Raw genomic sequence first — 23,175 nt, 5'->3', positions numbered from 1 at the left:
TGAACAATATGTTTACAAAAACTCTCCACCCACCCGCCAGATTAATCGCTTCCCGGGGTCCGCAATTTTCCGCTTACCGTTTGTGGATCGGAGAAGGAACCGTCACCACATCTCCATCACCCTCATTGCGCATGCTTCACTCCCAGCCCGGTCCCGCCCCCCCCACACGTTCACTCCCATTGGTTGGAGGACCAGCAGCTCCCACCCGGTCTTCCAGCCCCGCCCCTCTCTTCCTATTGGTCCGGAGCTGCCGTCAATCAGCCGGGCATTGTGACGGTTTTAGATGGTGGGCGTGGCCACAGACTCAGGCTGACTTGCTGATTATTGGCAGCATTTCCTGTTTGGGAATTAGAGGCAGAGATGGATGGTCAGTTCCCCTCTGTCCGGGGCTGGGGGATTCACACTCATTTCCCCAGGACACTCATTATCACAGCAACTTTACAGGAGAAATGATGTCTCATCCTTTAAAGCCTCCTTCTTCACCTTTGAACAGGTAACGGTAAGTGAGAGAAAATTGATCCACAGTGACCTCAAACCGAGATACTGCAGATCTCAAAAGGCCAGCAGGCCATCTGGACTCGAAACGTCAGCTCTTATCTCTGCCAGACCTGCTGAGATGTTCCAGCATTTTCAGATTCCAGCATCTGCAGTAATTTGCTTTTATATATTGATGAGATATTAGTTCTCCACAACATTTATAGCAATTTCCACAGTCTGGGCGTTTAAAAGATCTCTCCCCAGTGTGAAACCGGGCTGTTGGCGGGGTGGTGACACAATGGTTAGCAATGCTGCCTCACAGCACCTCCACTCACCTGATGAAGGAAGAGTGCTCCTAAAGCTCGTGCTACCATATAAACCTGTTGGACTTTAACTTGGTGTTGTGAGACTTCTTACTGTGCTCACAGCGCCAGGGGACTCGGGTTCAATTCTGGCCTTGGGTCACTGTCTGTGGAGTTTGCGTGTTCTCCCCATGTCTGTGTGGGTTTGCTCCGGGTGATCCGGTTTCCTCCCATAGTCTGAAATACGTGCTGGTTAGGTATACTGGCCATGCTAAATTCTCCCTTAGTGTACCTGAACAGGCGCTGGAGTGTGGCGACTAGGGGATTTTCACAGTAACTTCATTGCAGTGTTAACGTAGTAGTAAAAAAATCTGAATGGTCTCTCAGTGTGAATACATTGACGAAACATCAGTTCTCCATAACTTTTATAGCAATTTCCATTTAAAAGGCCTCTCTTTAGTGTGAAACTGGGGTGTTAGCAGGATGGATGATTGAGTGAATCTCTTCTGTTAGGCTCCTCGACCAGAACCCTTAAATTATGTTAGGAAGCCAGATTAGACCCCAACAATTTTTCTATTTTGGCATAAATGTGAGGATAGGATGTTTTGCTCCAGGAATGATTCCACTGACAAATTAGGGATCTCTTATAGTAAAACAAACTTTATTTTATCATATAGCATCTCAATTGTTCCAATTTAAAGCAATACCCCACAGACATACACCCTTCTTCAGAATTAGTTCGCACAATAAACAAATATGCTCACATGGTAAGTGATTTCCAGCTTCTGGACAGAGAGCCAGACATCAGTTTCCAGAGAAAAATATATCTTCAAAAGGCAAAACTCCAGAAAAGTAAATCTAGTCTCTATCAGCTCCCGGTCTCCAGACTTCAGAGACAGAAAGGGATACCTCTCTTTCTCTGCAGCTTCCAAAACAGCAACTCTTGAGAAAGGTCCGCTCTCATAAAGCAGAATCTCCGAGAAAGAGACTTATCTCCGGGCAGATTCCAGCCTCCAACTTCAGAGAGGGGGAAGGGAGGCACTGCTCTCTCTCTCTCAACTCAAAAGCAGCATCTGAACAGCAAGCAGGCTGGAATTCTCTTTGTACGCCTAGCTCCACCCAGTCATATGACCATAACTAATAACCTTAACAAGCTAATCAAGCCCTACTGTGCAAAACCCCAGGGAACACTAAGAACACCAGAACAGCGTTAGTCCAGACTAAAACAAACTTTCTAGCAATTAGAAGCAATTATGCTGCTGTAGTAACAATACAGTACTGGTTTATACAGACAAATTGGCACCAATAATAAAACAAATTGCCAAAACAGATCCTGCTGAAGAAACATGACACAAAAACATTTCTTAAAGGCACAATAACGTTATGCACAATAGTTACTTGTGAACTTGCTGGTGTCTCAGCAGATTGGCTGAGGTGACAAATCCCTTCCCACACTGGGAACAGGTGAACGGCCTCTCCCCAGTGTGAATTCGCTGGTGTGTCCGCAGATGGGATGACTGAGTGAATCCCTTTCCACATTGGGAGCAGATGAACGGCCTCTCCCCAGTGTGAACACGCTGGTGTGCCAGCAGATGGGATGACTGATTGAATCCCTTTCCACACTGGGAACAAGTGAACTGCCTCTTCCCAGTGTGACTTGGCTGGTGTCTCAACAGATTGACTGAGCAAGTGAATCCCTTCCCACACTGGGAGCAGGTGAATGGCCTCTCCCCAGTGTGAACCCGCTGGTGTATCAGCAGAGTGGATGACTGAGTGAATCCCTTCCCACACACAGAGCAGGTGAACGGCTTCTCCCCAGTGTGAACCCGCTGGTGTATCAGCAGGTGAGATTGGTTAGTAAAACCCTTCCCACACGGGGAGCAGGTGAATGGCCTCTCCCCAGTGTGAATTCGCTGGTGTGTCAGCAGGTGAGATTGGTTGGTAAATCTCTTCCCACACACAGAGCAGGTGAATGGCCTCTCCCCAGTGTGAATTCTCTCGTGTCTCAGCAGATTGGTGGAGTGAGTGAATCCCTTCCCGCACTGGGAGCAGGTGAACGGTTTCTCCCCAGTGTGAATTCGCTGGTGTATTGCTAAGTGAGATGGCCTATTGAATCCTTTCCCACACACAGAGCAGGTGAACGGCCTCTCCCCAGTGTGAATGCGTCGATGGATCTCCAGCTGGGAGGGGAAATCGAATCTCTTCCCACAGTCCTCACATTTCCATGCCATCTCCCTGTTGTGATTGCAATTATGTTTCAAAGGGCCCGATGATTGGTTGAAGTCTTGTCCATGCACAGAACACAGAACAGTACAGTTTCTCTCCACTGTGAAAAGTGCTTTTGTCTTCTATATTCAAAATAGAATTATATTTAAGTTACGATAAACTGGCCAACTCCATCAGGTTCCAATATCATGTTTGGTTTCCGTTTCCAACTGCAAATCCTCCTCTTCTAAAACCCTGTGAAATTGATTTAAAACAGAAAAAAGAGAGTATGAGAGAACCCACAAAAACAGATTGCGAAATTGAGCTGAATGATTCTGGTAATTTGTGGAGCCGGCACAAGGAAAAACAATTCCTGACGATGAATGATTCCTGACGTGGGATGATAAATTTGGCAAACTAGTAGCACATGGTTGGGAAATGGGCAGCAGTGGAAACGTCATTTAGACACCGTCAGCAGAAGTAACAGAATAATATTAAACATGGCTAAAATACAGTCTTCATCAGAGGCAGAGGAAGTTCGACAATGAGAGAGAGCTGATCAGGGAGGGCAGAGGTGAAACAGAGCACTGGATGGACATGGATTCATGAACCTCAGCAGATAATGGACAGTGTTTGCATTGAGATTTCGGGATAATTTGGTCCTCAATTTGTTGCCCTAAGTTTCACATCAAAGCACAAAGTGACTTAACTGAATAGGATCTTAAATGGCGGTGACATTACCCAGCATTCCCCGCGGTGGTGACTGTCCCCTAACTGCACCAGAGGGAGCAGTGCGCAGGCGCAGTACCGAACATTGTTTGGAGCATGCGCGATGTTGGTGATGGCGACGGGCAGAGAGGATCCTTTGTCTCATTCGCAGCCGGTAAAGATGTGGAAACGCAGGAGGGGGGACAGATGGAGCCGGCGGGTGAACGGGAAGGGTTTCTAAATACCTGCAGAAAGCCTCAAACCGCGAATACGAACCTGCAGGTCCCGCGTTTGCAGCTCCGTGTTGTTTTCCCAGGGCGCGGTCCTGGTTAGCGGCCACCATTTTAGTTCAGCGGGGAGCAGAGCGCATGCGTCTTCGTCTTGGTGCCGCCCATTGTGGCACAACAGAGGGGGCGGGGCCTCGGAACTTCTGTTCTCAACCTGGGTCCTAGTGTCCGAGGAGAACCCAGAGAGTTGTTCAGAGGGACTGGTAATAACTTTCTGGTTCAGTTAGGAAAGTTCCCTTTGCTTTTGTTGTGACTTGAACAAGAACATAGAACATTACAGCGCAGTACAGGCCCTTCGGCCCTCGATGTTGCGCCGACCAGTGGTACCAATCTAAAGCCCCTCTAATCTACACTATTCCAATATCATCCGTATGTTTATCCAATAACCACTTGAACGCTCTCAACGTTGACGAGTCCACCACTGCTGCAGGCAGGGCATTCCACGCCCTTACTACTCTCTGAGTAAAGAACCTACCTCTAACATCTGTCCTATAATCTCTCACCCCTCAATTTAAAGCTATGTCCCCTTGTGCTAGCCATCACCATCCGAGGAAAAAGGCTCTCACTATCCACCCTATCTAATCCTCTGATCATCTTGTATGCCTCTATTAAGTCACCTCTTAACCTTCTCTCTAACAAAAACAACCTCAAGCCCCTCAGCCTTTCCTCATACGATTTTCCCACCATACCAGGCAACATCCTGGTAAATCTCCTCTGCACCCTGTCCAACACTTCCACATCTTTCCTATAATACGGCGACCAGAACTGTACGCAATACTCCAAATGCGGCCACACCAGAGTTTTGTACAGTTGCAGCATGACCTCCTGGCTCCGAAACTCAATCCCTCTACCAATAAAAGCTAACACACCGTACGCCTTCTTAACAACCCTATCAACCTGGGTGCCAACTTGGTTGTTGATTTTCGTCTTTCAGTTTGATTGGACCATGGGGTTTGGGGGAACAAGAAAGGAAAGAATAAGTTCATAAGATATAGGAGCAGAATTAGGCCATTCGGCCCATTGAGTCCACTCTGCCATTTGATCATGGCTGATATGCTCCTCATCCCCATTTCCCTGCCTTCCCCCCATAACCTTTCAACCCATTACCAATTAAAAATCTGTCTAACTACTTCTTAAATTTACTCTCTGTCCCAGCCTCCACCGCACTTGGGCATAGCGAATTCCACAAGTTCACAACCCTTTGGGAGAAGTCGTTTCTCCTCAACTCTGTTTTAAATTTGCGACCCTTTATCCTAAGATTATGACCTCTCGTCCTCGAGTGCCCCACCAGCGGAAGCATCCACTCCACGTCTACTTTATTCATACCTTTTATCATCTTGAATACCTCAATTTGATCTCCCCATATTCTTCAAAGAATGTTTAATCGAAACTAGAATTGTCTTCTGAATTTCTACCTTGTATTTACATCAATGACTTCTGTAAACTTTTACAGGGGATGAGACAGATGGGAATCTTAAATCAAACATCACATTAAGATCTGATACAGTCAGTCGATTCATCAGGAGCTGAATATCATCAACCTTTGAATGTGGAAGGAGAAATGTTTGTCTGTTCTGTCTGTGGGAAACAATTTCAATCATCAGTGTGGCTGGAAGAGCACCGTGACACACACACACACCCGAATGAGAGTATTCCATTGAACTGACCGTGGAAGGAGCTCTAACCAGTTGCACACCACACCATTCACAGTGAGGAGAAACTGTACATGTGTTCTATTTGTGGACGAGGCTTCAGCTGATCATCCAACTTGGAGCGACAACCAGCACCATGGAGAAACCGTGGAAATGTGGGGACTGTGGGAAGGGGTTCATATCCCCGTCTGTGCTGGAAATTCATCGGCGCAGTCACACTGGAGAGAGGCCGTTCACCTGCACCGAGTGTGGGAAGAGATTCACCCGACTAACGCACCTCACTGAACACCAGCTTGTCCACTCTGACACGAGACCTTTTAAATGTTCCGACTGTGAGAAGAGCTTCAAAAGAAAAGAAAATCTGCTGACGCACCAGCGGGTTCACACCGGGGAGAGGCCGTACGCCTGCACTGAGTGTGGGAAGAGATTCACTCAGTTGTCCAGCTTTCTGTTACACCAGCGAGTTCACACCGGGGAGAAACCGTTCACCTGCCCCGAGTGCGGGACTGCGTTCACTCAGTTATGCAAAATGTTGGACCACCAGCGGGTTCACACCGGGGAGAGGCCCTTCACCTGCTGTGTGTGCGGGAAGGGATTCACTCAGTCATCCACCCTGCTGAGGCACAAGCGCATTCACACCGGCGTGAGGCCGTTCACCTGCTCCCAGTGTGGGAAGGGATTCACTCAGTCCGCCCACCTCACCTCGCACCAACGCGTCCACTCTGACGCCAGACCGTTCAAATGTTCAGACTGCGAGAAGAGCTTCAAAGGCAAAATGGATCTGCTGATTCACCAGCGGGTCCACACCGGGGAGAGGCCGTTCACCTGCTCCGTGTGCGGGAAGGGGTTCACTCAGCAGTGTCTCCGGCTGAAACACCAGCGCAGTCACACCAGGGAGGGACCATTCATCTGCTCCGTGTGTGGGAAGGGATTCTCCCGTTCATCCACCCTGCAGACGCACCAGAAGGTTCACAAGTTGCAGGAGTTGGATTCTGCTGTTGTTGCTGCTGTTAATCACAGCCAGGACTGAATTTATTCGTTTTGACGTGAGGAGTTTATTGATGTTGATAATCCCTGTAACAGAGCTGGAGTTTAATATTCTGGATATAGGATCTGTGTCAGACATGGTGGCACAGTGGTTAGCACTGCTGTCTCATAGCACCAGGGGACCCGGGTTCAATTCCGGCCTCGGGTCACTGTCTGTGTGGAATTTGCTCGTTCCCCTCCGTATCTGCGTGGGTTTCCTCCGGGTGCTCCGGTTTCCTCCCACACTCCAAAGAAATGCGGGTTAGGTTGATTGGCTATGCTAAATTGACCCTAGTGTCAGGGGAATTAGCAGGGTAAATGCATGGGGTTGCGGGAATAGGGCCTGGGTGGGATTGTGCTCGATGGGCCGAATGGCCTCCTTTTGTACTGTTGGGATTCTATAATTCTATATACTGTTCAAGCCCTAGATTTGTACACTTGTTACCGCCTGTTGCCTCATTGGAACTTTTCTCCTTTGTTAATGGAAGGCTTGTCATAATTTAGCACCTTTCGCAACTTCAGGATGTCTCAAAGTGCTCGACAGACAATGAAGTTTTTTTGAAGCGTAATCGTTGTGGTGATGCAGTCACCAATCTGTGCATAGCAGGATCTCACAATGAGATTGTGACCAGAGAATCTGATATAATTGAACTGGAGGAAGTTCAATGGAGAAAACTTGTCTGGGAGATGTCATGACTTTAATCAGGCCATTGAAGTTGGCCTATTCGAATACAAAACTCCCTGATTAAGAGGCCAATTGATGGACCAACCAGGGAGACCTTACTTTGTATATAACCGGGAGCGCCAGTTCCTCTGGGACTCCCGAAGGTTGACTGACAGCACTCTGTATACTGCTGTTGGAATTGTAAATAAAGGGGTTCTGGTGAAGGGGCCTGTTGCCTCCATGAACGTTTCACAGAGAGATGAGGGATAAAACGGGAAGAGGAACTAAGTGCATGCGTTTGTAAGAAGTTTAATAAAGTGGATTTATCAGTGAATAAGTAGGGTTTAGAACTTTGTAGTAGGAGATAGATAGGGACTTAATTGTTACATTTCAAAGGGGAGTTTTACAAATTGCAAAGCTTTCATCGTAAACGAGGGAAGGTTATTACATTTTATTCAAACCGAAAGGAGAGGCAACAGGAAAAACTTGGGAGATGTTTTATGTTTTGGAAAAGGTAAGTTCACAGCGGTGCTGAGGACAACGGAATTGAAGATGAAAGAAAGAAAGATATTTAAGGAAAGATGTCGAGCTGGATCGCGTTGGTTGTGTGGGGAAGACCTTGTGAGAATAGCTCTCTGCTCTGAGAAGGTGCGAAGATTGAATCAGCCATCCTGTCAAGTCGGAAAAGTGTTTGTTCGATAAAGCAGTCTTGTTTCTAAATACTTTTGGATTTCCACAGCAGAGTGGAAGTGAGTGAGAAGTTGTCTGGTCCACCGATACTAAAATGACAGTAGTTTTGACTTAGATAATATCACAGAGTTTTTAAGAATTAAAGTTTGTAAGAAAATGTTGCCAAGAAGGTGTTTAGTTTTGGATTCTAACCAAGTTTCTTTTTGTGAGTGAAGTTTTGTAAGAGTATTTTTCCTGTGTAACTGTAATCTTACGTGCTTAAGTTTTCTTGTGAATAAATCCTTTAATTTTTAAAACACCAGCAGTGTTACTGTAATACTATGCTGCCGGACTCAGTAGTTTTCTCCTTATTTTCAGAATATAAAGGGTTATGATCAGTGAGAAGTGTACACCCCTCCCCACACAACCCCCAGGAGTTGCAACCTCAGCAAATAGTATCTGCTTTAAAATCATTCACGCGATGTGGGCTTTGCCAGCTCGGCCAGCGTTTGCTGCCCATTCCTAACTCCCCTCCATTTCAGAGGGCATTTGGGATCAACTGCATTGCTGTGGATCTGGAGTCACACGTAGGCCAGACCAGGTAAAGGTGGCAGATTTCCTTCCCTAAAGGACATGAGTGAACCAGATGGGTTTTAACAACAATGGTTTCGTGGTTATCATCAGAATTTTAATTCCAGAGTTTTATTTCATTCAATTTTCACAATCATAGTGGCGTTTGAACCCAGGTCCCCAGATTTTAAACATAGAAATATAGGAAACAGGAGGAGTAGGCCATTTATTATGATTATGGTTGATCATCCAACTTAATAGTCTGATCCCGCCTTCCTCCCATTTCCTTTTGATCCCTTTTGCCTCAAGTGCTATATCTAACTGCTTCTTGAAAACATTCAATGTTTTGGCCTCAACTACTTCCTGTGGTAGCGAATTCCACAGGCTGACCACTCTCCAGATGAAGGGATTTCTCAACTCTGTCCTAAACAGTCTATCCTGTATCCTCAAAGACTGTGAACCCTGGTTCTGGACACACTCCCACCATTGGGAACATCATCTTTGCATTTACCCTGTTTAGTCCTTGCCCTGGGTGTCTGGATTATGAGTCCAGTGACAATACCACTACACGTGTTGTCGTAACACAGGAGAGCGCGGTTTACTGGTTCTAGATTGGATAAGTGGGCAGGTGGAAGCTGATCTCCGCGGCTGGAGTTGGCGGTCTCCTCGGAATGGTTTATCCCAATAGCAGCTACAAGGCACGATTGACTGTTACGCAAACTCTAAAAAGATCAGGGGTATAGGGGGCAGTGATGTGCATCTCAAGATCTTGGTTTATCTCTCTACCACTACCTCCCTCGCCCACCCCCTCAACACCAATACCGTGGGCGGCACGGTAACACAGTGGTTAGCACTGCTGCTTCACAGCTCCAGGGTCTTGGGTTCGATTCCCGGCTCGGGTCACTGTCGGTGTGGAGTTTGCACATTCTCCTCGAGTCTGCGTGGGTTTCCCTCCGGGTGCTCCGGTTTCCTCCCACAGTCCAAAGATGTGCGGGTTAGGTTGATTGGCCATGCTAAAAATTGCCCCCGAGTGTCCTGGGATGCGTGGATTAGCGGGTAAAATATGTAGGGATGTGGGGGTAGGGCCTAGGTGGGATTGTGGTCGGTGCAGACTCGATGGGCCGAATGGCCTCTTTCTGTGCTGTAGGGTTTCTATGATTGACCTCAGATAGCAGGCAGATTGTCAAAGACAGTTTTCTTAAAAAGTGCAGAGGCAAAGGTACAAACATCACCAAGAGATTTCCTATTTTCATCTATACTTTCACTGGAATGTACCTGGGTGTCAAGTTTATTTTGAAATGTATTTTAGTGAGATGTGACCATCCTTAACTGACTGTGTGGTCAAATTCCCCTCCAATTCGATTTTCAAGTTTGCTGATGACACCACCGTAGTGGGTCGGATCTTAAACGAGACAGAGTACTGAGATAGAGATAGATGAGGTAGAGAATCTGGTGAACTGGTGCGACAACAATAATCTCTCCCTCAATGTCAACAAAACGAAGGAGATTGTCATCGACTTCAGGAAACGTAGTGGAGAACATGCCCCTGTCTACATCAACGGGGACGAATTAGAAATCATTGAGAGCTTCAAGGTTTTAGGTGTCCAGATCACCAACAACCTGTCCTGGTCCCCCCCCATGCCGACGCTACAGTTAAGAAAGCCCACCAACACCTCTACTTTCTCAGAAAACTAAGGAAATTTGGCATGTCCGCTATGACTCGCACCAACTTTTACAGATGCAACATAGAAAGCATTCTTTCTGGTTGTGTCACAGCTCGGTCTGGCTCCTGCTCTGCCCAAGACCGCAAGAAACTACAAAGGGTCGGGAATGTCGCCCAATCGATCACACAAACCAGCCTCCCATCCTTTGACTCTGTCTACACTTCCCGCTGCCTCAGAAAAGCAGCCAGCATAATCAAGGACCCCATGTACCCCGGACATTCTCTCTTCCACCTTCTTCCGTCGGGAAAAAGATACAAAAGTCTGAGGTCACGTACCGACCGACTCAAGAACAGCTTCTTTCCTGCTGCTGTCAGACTTTTGAATAGACTGACCTTGCATGAAGCTGATCGTTCTCTACACCCGAGCTATGGCTGTAACACTACATTCTGCACTCTCCCCTTTCCTTCTCGATGAACGGTGTGCTTTGTCTGTATAGCGCGCAAGAAACAATACTTTTCACTGTCGACTAACACGTGACAATAATAAATCAAATCAAAAAATCGAAAGGGGCGGCACGGTAGCACAGTGGTTAGCACTGCTGCTTCACAGCTCCAGGGTCCCGGGTTCGATTCCCGGCTCGGGTCACTGTCTGTGTGGAGTTTGCACATTCTCCTCGTGTCTGCGTGGGTTTCCTCCGGGTGCTCCTGTTTCCTCCCACAGTCCAAAGATGTGCAGGTTAGGTTGATTGGCCAGGTTAAAAATTGCCCCTTAGAGTCCTGAGATGCGTAGGTTAAAGGGATTAGCGGGTAAATATGTGGGGGTAGGGCCTGGGTGGGATTGTGGTCGGTGCAGACTCGATGGGCCGAATGGCCTCCTTCTGCACTGTAGGGTTTCTATGTTTCTATGAAAGGCCATTTCAGAGTCAACCATATGACTGAGGATCTGGTCAGGCCTGGTGAGATCGGCAGATGCATTAGTAAACCACCCTGGTAACCGAGAGGAGCATCTATTCATTGAATTTAAATTCCACCAGTGTCTCTGATGGGATTTGAACCCATATCTCCAGGCCTGCGCCGACTAGTGACTTTACTATGACTCCATCATCTCCCCCAGAAAGACTGACCTATTCCATTGAACAAACCCAGGCTGAGTTATTCCAATTCCCATATAGTGGTGTGAGTTTTCTCTTTCTTGTAAGTGGGACATCCCATTAATTACCGTTCTATCTCATTCAGGAGCCCCGGAAAAACGTTATCTAATTCAATATTCACATAATATGACCTGGATCAGTGGTATTTATGGTTTGGAGATAACATTTCCCGTTCTCTAACACTTTGTCTTGAAAGATGACGAATGGGATGAAATCAAATCTTTAAAAGGCAAAATCTTGAGTTCAAACCATCACCCGTGCTGTCAATGGAAAGGGTTAACTCTCTGCTTGTTTTCAAAGGTTTATTTGGAATCACGGGGAGGCGATGGCCTAGTGGTATCATCGCTGGACCATTAATCCAGAAATTCAGCTAATGTTCTGGGGGACCCGGGTTCGAATCCCGCCCACGGCAGATGGTGGAATTGGAATTCAGTGAAAAATATCTGGAATTAAGAATCTACTGATGACGGTGAAACCATTGTCGGGAAAAACCCATCTGGTTCACTAATGTCACTTTAGGGAAGGAAATCTGCCGTCCTTACCCTGTCTGGCCTACATGTGACTCCAGGGCCACACAGCAATGTGGTTGACTCTCAACTGCCCTCCAAGGGGCAACTAGGGATGGGCAATAAATGCTGGTCCCAGCCAGCGACGCCCATGTTCCACGAATGAATAAAAACCACACGAGCTTTCAGAGCGCTGATCCTTCATCAGGTGAGTGATGAAGCAGCGTTCCAAAAGCTCATGATTCCAAATAAACCTGGTGTTCTGAGACTTCTTAATGTGCCCACCCCAGTCCAACGTCGGCATCCCATGCCTCACAGCACCAGGGACTCGGGTTCGATTCCCGGCTCGGGACACTGTCTGTGTGGAGTTTGCACGTTCTCCCCGTGTCTGCGTGGGTTTCCTCCGGGCGCTCCGGTTTCCTCCCACAGTCCAAAGTTTGCTGGTTAGGTGAACTGGCCGTGCTAAATTCTCCCTCAGTGTAACCCGAACAGGCGCCAGAGTGTGGCGACTCGGGGATTCTCACGGTAGCTTCATTTCAGTATTAATGTAAGCCCACTTGTGACCAATAAATAAACTTTACTTTACTTTCCATATCATGTTTTCAAAGGGAGGGCGCAAACATTCACAAAGCTTCACCAGATTGTGAGCTCCAAAACACAACTTCAAGGTTGAAGTTTATCTTCATAGTATCAAACGTTTTCGCACTTTTTCCAAGTGTACAAGTAAATTGTGATTCATACTGAAAGATTTACTTTCACTCAGTAATTAGAACATTTCAGTTTTCTCAGCACAGGAGCTGTTTCAGATTCAATACCAATTGTTCACTTCTCTTGTAGCTGGTGTGTGGAGAAGATCGTGTTCACTGTAGATCTGTCAGCACAGAAACCGCACGCTGTGCTTCTGGATACACTCAGTCTGCAAGGAGCTGGAGTCTTTTAAACCTGACCCTGGTGAAGGCCTTCCCAGTGACGCTCAGGAGTGAGATGTCCCTGCGGTTGTTGCAATCTCCTCTGTTGCCATTGCTTTTGTTCCTGATGGTTGCATCACACTTGTTCTGTGGACCAGTCTTATACCCCAAACATAGAAAATAGTTTAAGTATATTTATTCGTGACACAAGTAGGCTTACATTAACACTGCAAAGAAGTTACTCTGAAAATCCCCCAGTCGCCACATTCCGGCGCCTGTTCGGGTTACACTGGAGGGAGAATTTAGCACGGTCAATGCACCCTAACCAGCACATCTTTTGGACCGCAGGAGGAAACCGGAGCACCCGGAGGAAACCCACACAGACACGGGGAGAACGTGCAGACACCACACAGGCAGTCACCCGAGCCGGGAATCGAACCCAGGTCCCTGGCGCTGTGAGGCAGCAGTGCTAACCGCTGTGCCACCCTGGTAGATAGGTGCAGGAGTAGGCCATTCGGCCCTTCGAGCCTGCAGCACCATTCAATATGATCGTGGCTGATCATGCACTTTCAGTATCCCACTCCTGCTTTCTCTCCATACCCCTGGGTCTCTTTGGCCGTAAGGGCTACATCCAACTCCCTCCTGAACATACCTAACAAACAGGCCCCCAACAGCTTTCCGCGGTAGAGAATTCCACAGGTTCACAACTCTGAGTGAAGAAGTTTTTCCTCATCTCAGTTCTAAATGGCTCATCCCTTATTCTGAGACTGTGGCTCCTAGTTTTGGACTTCCCCAACATTGGGAACATTCTTCCCGCAGCAGCCTCATCAGGATTTTATATGTTTCGATGAGATCCCCTCTCATTCTTCTAAATTCCAGTGAGTACAAGCCCAGTTAGTCCAGTCTCTCTTCATATGTCAGTCCTGCCATACCAAGAATCAATCTGGTGAACCTTCACTGGACTCCTTCAATAGCAAAAATGTCCTTCCTCAGACTGGACCAAAACTGCGCACAATACTCAAGGTGTGGCCTCATCAAAGCCCTGTGTAACTGCAGCAAGACCTCCTTATTCCTATACACAAATCCTCTTGTTATGAAGGCCAGCATACCATTAGCTTACATCACTGCCTGCTTAGAAACTTAGAAACCCTACAGCACAGAAAGAGGCCATTCGGCCCATCGAGTCTGCACCGACCACAATCCCACCCAGGCCCTACCCCCATATCCCTACATATTTACCCACTAATCCCTCTAACCTACGCATCTCAGGACACTCAGGGCAATTTTAGCATGGCCAATCAACCTAACCCGCACATCTTTGGACTGTGGGAGGAAACCGGAGCACCCGGAGGAAACCCACGCAGACACGAGGAGAATGTGCAAACTCCGCACAGAGAGTGACCCGAGCCGGGAATCGAACCCAGGTCCCTGGAGCTGTGAAGCAGCTAACCACTGTGCTACCGTGCCGCCCAAAACCGTACCATAACCGTGCTGTACCTGCATGCCAACTGGTAGAGAATTGTAAAACACTCTTGAGATTTAAAACACTAAATGAGACTACTAAAAAACTGAGTGGATTAACTTTGGATAAGAATCACAGACTACCTTAAATATATTACAGAAGATACTGTCCGCACAGAAACACATATAACCAGTTAAAAGATTTAAACATGTATTTTGGATTTAAGGTATTTCAGATTTATTTTTTGTACACTTTGGCCAAAATGCAGGCTGCCCCGAGGCATAATGGGATGGGAGTTAGCGAAGAAAAACCGCATTCTTTCAGATCAATGCAGTCTTTGAGTACAATTTTTACAAATGTAGGTCAGGGAAAGTACAGATTCCCAGACTCTAAAATGAATAGGATTATTCATTTTTTCTGATAAAGGTAGCTCACCAGATCAGTGAAAACAGGAGCTTTTGACCCTATGATTAGTGTTATAGAAGTTGCTAGGAGACAAGAGGGTAGAAGCTTCTGGATTTTACGGACCAATGATTCCCATGGTGTCAGAGGGTAGGATGCAGTTGGCTATGACATTTATTAACAATGACTGACCTGTCCCGCAGATGATTGATTCACACCGGGGTAGGGATGAACTAGGAGGCGGGACAAGTGATTTTGGAGATGGGTAATAATGTTAGCAAATGTAATGTAAATTCGGAGAGGCATCAGCCTGCCTGAAGTCTTCTCCCATCGTACGTCGGTCAATAAAGAACATCTTTCACTGGGATATTACTGTGCCGCGAATCTTTGTATCAGCTAAAGCTTTTGGCAATACTTAGTCTCTGAAAGGAACCCTGGCTGCACCAACCTTCAGCGACTGTTCCACCATGACACCCAGGTCACGTCGCACTTCCCCTTTTCCTGAGCTGTCACCATTCAGATAATAATCTTCCTTCCTGTTTTTGCCACCAAAGTGGATAACCTCACATTTATCCACATTCTATTTCATTTGCCAAGTATTTGCCCACTCAGCCAGCTGCCCAAGTCTCTTAGCATCCTCCTCACAGCACACCCTGCCACCCAACTTAGTTTCGTCCGCAAATTTTGAGATACTGCATTCAATTCCTTCGTCCAAATCATTGACGTATATTGTGAATAGCTGGGGTCCCAGCAATGAGCCCTGCGGTACCGCCACTAGTGGCTGCCTGCCACTCCGAAAAGGACCCGTTTATTCCCACTCTCTGCTCCCTATCTGCCAGTAAGAAGTTTAACAACACCCGGTTAAAGTCCAACAGGTTTATTTGGTAGCAAGAGCCACACGGTGTGGCTTTTGCTACCAAATAAACCTGTTGGACTTTAACCTGGTGTTGTTAAACTTCTTACTGTGTTTACCCCAGTCCAACGCCGGCATCTCCACATCAGTCCTATCTGCCAACCAGTTCTCTATCCACGTCAATACATTATCCCCCCAATACCATGAGCTTTAATTTTGCTCACTAATCTCTTGTGTGGGACCTTGTTAAAAGAGTTTTGGAAGCCCAGATACGCAACATGCACTGGTTCACCCTTGTCCACTCTGCTGGTCCCATTCAAAAAATTCCAGAAGATTTGTCAAGCACAGTGAATCCATGCTGACTTGGACCGGTCCTGTCACTGCTTTCCAAATGCTCAGTTATTACATCCTTAATAATTGACTCCAGCATCTTCCCCACAACTGATGGCAGGATAACTGGTCTATAATTGCCCATTTTCTCTCTTCCTCTTTTTTTAAAAAGCGGGGTTACGTTAGCTACCCCTCCAATCCATTGGAACTCTTCCAGAGTCTATAGAATGCTGGAAAATGATCACCAATGTGTCCACTATTTCTCGGGCTACTTTCTTGAGTACTCTGGGATGCAAAGCATCAGGCCCTTAGAAACCATAAAAATCATAGAAACCCGACAGTGCAGAAAGAGGCCATTCGACCCATCGAGTCTGCACCGACCACAATCCCACCCAGGTCCTGCTCCCATATACCTACACATTTACCCACTAATCCCTCTAACCTATGCATCTCAGGACACGAAGGGGCAATTTTTAGCATGGCCAATCAACCTAACCCGCACATCTTTGGACTGTGGGAGGAAACCGGAGCACCCGGAGGAAACCCACGCAGACACGGGGAGAATGTGCAAACTCCACACAGACAGTGACCCAAGCCGGGAATCAAACCCAGGTCCCTGGAGCTGTGAAGCAGCAGTGCTAACCACTGTGCTACCGTGCCGCCCTTGGGGTTTTATTCCCAGCAATTTCCCCAATACAATTACCTGACTAATACAGATTTCTGTCAGTTCCTCCTTCATGCTATACCCTCCGTCCCCTAGTTTTTCTGTAAGATTATTTGTGTCCTCCTTAGTGAAGACAGATCCAAAGTATTTGATCAGCTGGTCTGCCATCTCTTTGTTGCCCATTATAAATTCACCTGATTCTAATTGTAAGGGACCTACATTTGTCTTCATCAGTCTTTTTCTTCTCACTCGGGCGGCACGGTGGCACAGTGGTTAGCACTGCTGCTTCACAGCTCCAGCGGCCTGGGTTCGATTCCCGGCTTGGGTCACTGTCTGTGTGGAGTCTGCACGTTCTCCTCGTGTCTGCGTGGGTTTCCTCCGGGAGCTCCGGTTTCCTCCCACAGTCCAAAGATGTGCGGGTTAGGTTGATTGGCCACGCTAAAAAAAATTGCCCCTTAGTGTCCTGGGATGCGCAGGTTAGAGGGATTAGTGGGTACATCTGTAGGGATATGGGGGTAGGGTCTGGGTGGGATTGTGGTCGGTGCAGACTCGATGGGCCGAATGGCCTCTTTCTGTACTGTAGGGTTTCTATGATTTCTATATCTATAGAAGCTTTTGCAGTCAGTTTTTTCTGCAAGCTTATTCTCGTATTCTATTTTCCCCTTCCGAAATAAACCCTTTGCCCTCCTCTGCCGGATTTTAAATTTTTCCCAGTCCTCAGGTTTGCTGCTTTTTCTGGCCAGTTTATATACCTCCTCTTTGGCTTTAACACTATCCCTGATTTCCCTTGTTAGCCGTTTTACTCTTCCCCAATACACTTTTACACCAGAACAGGGATGTACAGTTTGTTGAAGTTCATCTGTGTGTTCTTTAAATGTCTGCCATTGTTTATCCACTGTCAACCCCTTAAGTATCCTTTGCCATCTTATCCTAGCTAATGCATGTCTCAAATCATCAAAGTTAGCTTTCCTCAAGTTCAGGACCCTCGTCTCAGACTTAACTGTGTCACTCTCCACCTTCATGAAGAATTCTACCATATTATGGTCACTCCTCCCCAAAGGATCACCACAAGGTTGCTAATTAATCCTCTCTCGTTATACAATACCCAGTCTAGGATGGTCTACTCTCTAGATGGTTCCTCAACATCTTGGTTGAGAAAACCATTCCTTATACATTCTAAGAAATCCTCCTCCATCGCATTGCTAACAGTTTGGTGAACCCAATCAATATGCAGATTGAAGTCACCCATGGTAACTGCTGTACCCTACTGCACGCATCTCTAATTTCCAGTTTGATGCCATCCTCAGCCTCACTACAACAGCTTTAAAGACTTATCTCGACAGCTATATGAACGGAGTGGGAATGGAGGGATACAAAAGAGGGGTCTAGTTTGGACCAGGGAGCGGCGCGGGCTAATTGTTCTTTGCTTCTCGTTTCAAGGCTTCATTCTATGATCATCTTGCTGGTGCCAGTACAGAGCGAGACTGCGGATAGTTGGGAACCTGTCTCGGGGGCAGGGAATTCATATGGTGTTCGTGGAAATGGAAATGAATAGGGTTGGGAAGCATTTTCCGATCGGGGCCAGTGTGATCTCCTGGACTCGTTTCGATCGCCTCAGGGGGTCGGAGAGGAATTTCCCAGATTTTTTTTTCCCCATATTGGCCCTGGGGTTTTCACTCTGGGTTTTCGCCTCTCCCTGGAGATCACATGGTCTGGAATGGGGGGGGTGGGGGTGAGTTAATAGGTTGTGATGAACAAAGCATCGTAGCTGTGAGGGACAGCTCGGTGGATAGGATATTAGGATGTAGATAGGCTGGAAAATTGGGCGGGGATCCTGGATTCAGGATTCAATCCTGGACCTGGGAGCGGCGCGGGCTTGGAGGGCCGAAGGGCCTGTTCCTGTGCTGTATTGTTCTTTTTGTTCTTTGTGGTCTGTACACTGCTCCCACTAGCTTTTTATGTCCTTTGGTGTTACACAGCTCCACCCATTAAGATTCCACATCGCCCGGGCTAATGCCCTTCCTTACTATTGCATTAATCTCCTTTTTAACCAGTGATGCTACCCTCCCAATCCCCTTTCCATCTATCTTTCCTGAATATTGAATAGCCCTGGATGTCGAGTTCCCATCCCTGGTCACCCTGGAGCCAGGTCTCCGTGATCCCAATTACATCATATCCGTTAATGACTGTCTGCGCAGCTAATTCATCCACCCTATTACAAATGTTCCTCACATCGAAACACAGAGCCTTCGGGCTTGTTTTTTTTGGCAAAAGAGGAGGAGATCATGAAAGTCAGACAGTCGATGGGACTTTCCGTGTCGGAGCAGTTCAGTTGGAATTCCATCCTTGCTGGGAGCCTTTCTGGTGGCTCAGCAATCAATGGCCTTTCCCAGCTCAAGTGATGAGGGTTCCTCGTCCAACTCGACCATGACAGGAAGCTGCAGTAGAGTCAGAGACTGGGAGATGTCCGTCTCACGGGAGTACAGCTCACCGTCGTGTTTAACCCAGTGGGACATCTGTTTACTTCCGTCAGCGGGAACTTCACAATCCACGATTACAGGCAATATTGGTGATGAGAAGACAAAGCGCTGTTTTGATCCCATCATACACACAGCACGCAGATGGTAATTGTCACAGGCAGTTTGGAATCATTGACATAGGCCGATCCAGTGCTTATTTGCACTGTATCAGGGCGGCCTAGTGGTTAGCACTGCTGCCTCACAGCACCAGGAACCCGGGTTCAATTCCGGCCTTGGGTGACTGTCTGTGTGGAGTTTGCACATTCTCCCCGTGTCTGCATGGGTTTCCTCCGGGTGCTTCAGTTTCCTCCCACGGTCCAAAGATGTGCGGGTTAGGTTGATTGGCCAGGTTAAAAATTGCCCCTTAGAATCCTAAAATGCATAGGTTAGAGGGATTAGCGGGTAAATATGTGGGGGTAGGGCCTGGGTGGGATTGTGGTCGGTGCAGACTCGATGGGCCGAATGGCCTCCTTCTGCACTGTAGGATTCTAATGATCTCCCTGCTTTTTACACATCTGGCGTTGACTACTTTCAAGTGTTGTAGTGTTCCAGCTGTTGGGTTTTTGTTGTACATCAGGCAGGCTTTGCTTTTTGCTTCAATGACAGATGTTATCTCTGCTGAGTGGGTCTCAAACCAGTCTTTGTCGTGGGTTCCATCTTCACCAAATGTTGCTGCCGCTGCGTCAGAAATGATTGAACTCAGCGACTTCCCAGTTGCATCAATATCAATACTGATTTTTGTTGGAAGCTTTTACTGATGAGCCTCTAAAATGTTTCACGATTGTGTTGAACGTTCCTTGATAGTTTATTTTCAAAATGGAGGTGTCACTGTACGTAATGTGCAAGTCAGCAAGGATTACTCAGCACTTTCTAATAGGAGATGTCAATCGGTGGAATCTCTCAGACACTGAATTGTAGATTTTGCAAAGATCAATTTACGATGAAAGTAAAAATTGATTATTTTAATGAAAGTAAGTCTCTGTCGTGAGTTCCTGAATTGATACCAGACTCTGAAAATTAGTGATGTCTCCAGAATATTAAACTCCAGCCAGTTATAGGGTTATTACCATCAACAGAAACAAATCTAACATTGTCAGACTATCATTGCTGGATGCAATTAATAGCAGGATCCAACCACTACAGACGCTTATGGACTCTCTGGTGTGTCCGCAGATTGGCTGACCGAGTGAATCCCTTGCCACACACAGAGCAGGTGAACGGCCTCTCCCCAGTGTGAACCCGCTTGTGTACGTTGAGATCAGATGAAGATCTGAAACTCTTTCCACAGTGAGTGCAGCCGAACGGCTTCTCCCCAGTGTGAACTCGCTGGTGTGACCAGAGACCGGACGACTGGGTGAATCCCTTCCCACACACGGAGCAGATGAATGACCTCTCCCCAGTGTGGATTCGCTGGTGTGAAGTGAGGTCGGAAGACTGCCTGAATTTCTTTCCGCAGTGAGTGCAGCTGAACGGCCTCTCCTCAGTGTGAATTCGCTGGTGTAACATGAGGCTGGCTGACTGAGTGAATCCCTTGCCACACACGGAGCAGGTGAACGGTCTCTCCCCGGTGTGAGTGCGTTGGTGCGCAGTGAGGGTGGATAACTGCCTGAAGCTCTTTCCACAGGAGGTGCAGCTGAATGGCTTCTCCTCAGTGTGGATTCTCTTGTGCACCACCAGGTTGGCCGACTGAGTGAACCCCATCCCACACTCGGAGCAGGTGAATGGTTTCTCCCCTGCGTGAACACGCTTGTGCGCACTGAGGTTGGATGAAGACCTGAACCTCTTTCCACAGGACGTGCAGCTGTAAGGCTTCTCCCCAGTGTGATTTCTCTGGTGTGTCAGCAGGGCTGATAACTGAGTGAATCCCTTCCCACAGAGAGAGCAGGTGAACGGCCTCTCCCCAGTGTGATCTCGCTGGTGTGTTGAAAGGCCGGATGACTGAGTGAATCCTTTCCCGCATATGGAGCAGGTGAACGGCTTTTCCCCAGTGTGAGTGCGTTGATGTATCAACAGGATGGAGGACTGGGTGAATCTCTTCCCACACACAGAGCAGCTGAATGGTCTCTCCCCAGTGTGAATTCGCTGATGTGCAGTGAGGGTGGATGACTGCTTAAACCTCTTTTCACAGTAAGTGCAGCGATATGGTCTCTCCTCAGTGTGAATTCGCTGGTGTGACACGAGGCTCGCCGACTTAATAAATCCCTTCCCACACACAGAACAGGTGAATGGCTTCTCCCCGGTGTGGCTGCGTCGGTGGATTTCCAGTAGGCATGGATAATAGAATCCTTTACCACAATCCTCACATTTCCACGGTCTCTCTGTAATGCTGGTCCCAGTGTGAATGCGTCGATGGATTTCCAGCCGGGATGGATAATTGAATCCCTTCCCACAGTCCCCACATTTCCACGGTTTCTCCATGGTGCCGGTGTCCTTGTGTCTCTCCAGGTTGGGTAATCAGTTGAATCCTTATCCACACGCCGAACACGAGGTTTCTCCCCGCTGTGAATGCTGCAATGTTTTTTCAGGCTGTGTAACTGGTTAAAGCTCTTACCGCAGTCAGTTCAATGGAACACTCTCACTTGGCTATGTGTGTGTCTCGGTGCTTTTCCAGTCACGCTGATGGTTGAAATCTTTTCCCGCAGACAGAACAGAGAAACATTTCTCCTTCCACATTCAAAGGTCGATTAAATTCAGATCCTGATGAATCGAATAATTCAGTTAAATCTTGATGTAATGTTTGGTTGGAGTTTTTTTGTCTGCAAATTCTCCCCTGTGAACACCCTGCAAAACAAATTAAGGAAAATGATGACAAAGTCCAGGATAAAAATTCAGAACAGACAACTCTGGGAACGGTGGGAAGCTTTTCCCCAGGTCGGTGGTGACGTTCACGAGGGGTCATAGGTTCAAGGTGAAGGGGGGGAGGTTTAACACAGATATCAGAAGGACATATTTTACACAGAGGGAGGTGGGGGCCTGGAATGCGCTGCCAGGCAAGGTGGTGGAGGCGGACACACTGGGAACGTTTAAGACTTATCTAGATAGCCACATGAGCGGAGTGGGAATGGAGGGATACAAAAGAATGGTCTAGTTTGGACCAGGGAGCGGCACGGGCTTGGAGGGCCGAAGGGCCTGTTCCTGTGCTGTATTGTTCTTTGTTCTAGTTTCTCAGCAATATTTTTTCCTCTCTTGTTCCCCCAAGTCAACTTTTACAGATGCAGTATAGAAAGCATCCTTTCTGGTTGTATCACGGCTTGGCATGGCTCCCGCTCTGACTGAGATCGCAAGAATCTACAAAGGGTTGTGAATCGATGCCCAGTCCATCACGCAAACCAACCTCCCACCCATTGACACTGTCTACACTTCCCACTGCCTCGGAAAAGCAGCCAGCATAATTAAGGACCCCACGCACCCCGGACATACTCTCTTCCACCTTCTTCCGTCAGGGAAAAAGATACAAAAGTCTGAGGACACGTACCAACGAGGGAGCGGCACGGTGGCACAGTGGTCAGTACTGCTGCCTCACAGCACCAGGGACCCGGGTTCAATTTCCGGCTTGGGTCACTGTCTGTGCGGAGTTTGCATGTTCTCCCAGTGTCTGCACGGGTTTCCTCCGGGTGCTCTAGTTTCCTCTCACGGTCCGAAAGACGTGCTGGTTCAGTGCATTGACCCGAACAGGCACCGGAGTGTGGCCTCTTTTTAGGTCAAACCAAATAAACAAACTCAGATTAAGTCAGGACAAAGCAAAAGGGGCAGCTCCCCAAAAGGAGGGGGGAACAGCCCGAACAAAAATCAAAGTACAAAGGAAACTTAAAAACATCAAATTATAATGTGATTGTCAGGGTCAATAATGCACCCCAACCCCTGCGGTGCCCAACGGGCGCGGAAGGCGTCAACCAGGCCCGTGGACACCGCATGCTCCCTCTCCAGGGACACCTGGCCGCGAACGTAACCGCGGTAGAGGGGCAGAGAATCAGGATGGACGGCCCCCTCGATCGCCCGCTGCCTGGACCGGTAAATGGCGCGTTTCGCCAGGCCCAGGAGCAGGTTCACGAGGAGGTCGCCATCCCTCCCCTCCCCTCACCGGGTGTCCGTAGATCAGGAGCGTGGGACTGAAGTGCAATCAAAACATCAACAAAAAGGGAGTGCAGCCTAAGACA

The 23,175-nt window shown here is 47.7% G+C and overlaps 2 protein-coding genes across 2 annotated transcripts in view; one reads left to right on the top strand and one right to left on the bottom strand.

Annotated features, from left to right (window-relative positions):
* Positions 1-8,258, top strand: part of LOC144480852 (uncharacterized) — a 41,995-nt gene extending 33,737 nt beyond the window's left edge. Inside the window, exon 3 of the mRNA XM_078200474.1 lies at positions 5,764-8,258. Coding sequence (XP_078056600.1) covers positions 5,764-6,661 — 898 coding nt within the window. The 3' untranslated portion in view covers positions 6,662-8,258. The remainder of the gene's footprint in view (positions 1-5,763) is intronic.
* The window catches only part of LOC144480851 (uncharacterized), a 34,432-nt gene that overhangs the window by 10,852 nt on the left and 405 nt on the right, over positions 1-23,175 (bottom strand). Inside the window, exons 2-3 of the mRNA XM_078200473.1 lie at positions 20,202-21,799; positions 2,178-2,978 (exon numbers count right to left, since the gene is read on the bottom strand). Coding sequence (XP_078056599.1) covers positions 2,178-2,978; positions 20,202-21,436 — 2,036 coding nt within the window. The 5' untranslated portion in view covers positions 21,437-21,799. The remainder of the gene's footprint in view (positions 1-2,177; positions 2,979-20,201; positions 21,800-23,175) is intronic.

Source organism: Mustelus asterias, chromosome 30 (assembly GCF_964213995.1).
Source record: "Mustelus asterias chromosome 30, sMusAst1.hap1.1, whole genome shotgun sequence".
Taxonomy (NCBI): domain Eukaryota; kingdom Metazoa; phylum Chordata; class Chondrichthyes; order Carcharhiniformes; family Triakidae; genus Mustelus; species Mustelus asterias.
This window is presented reverse-complemented; position numbering and strand designations above follow the sequence as displayed.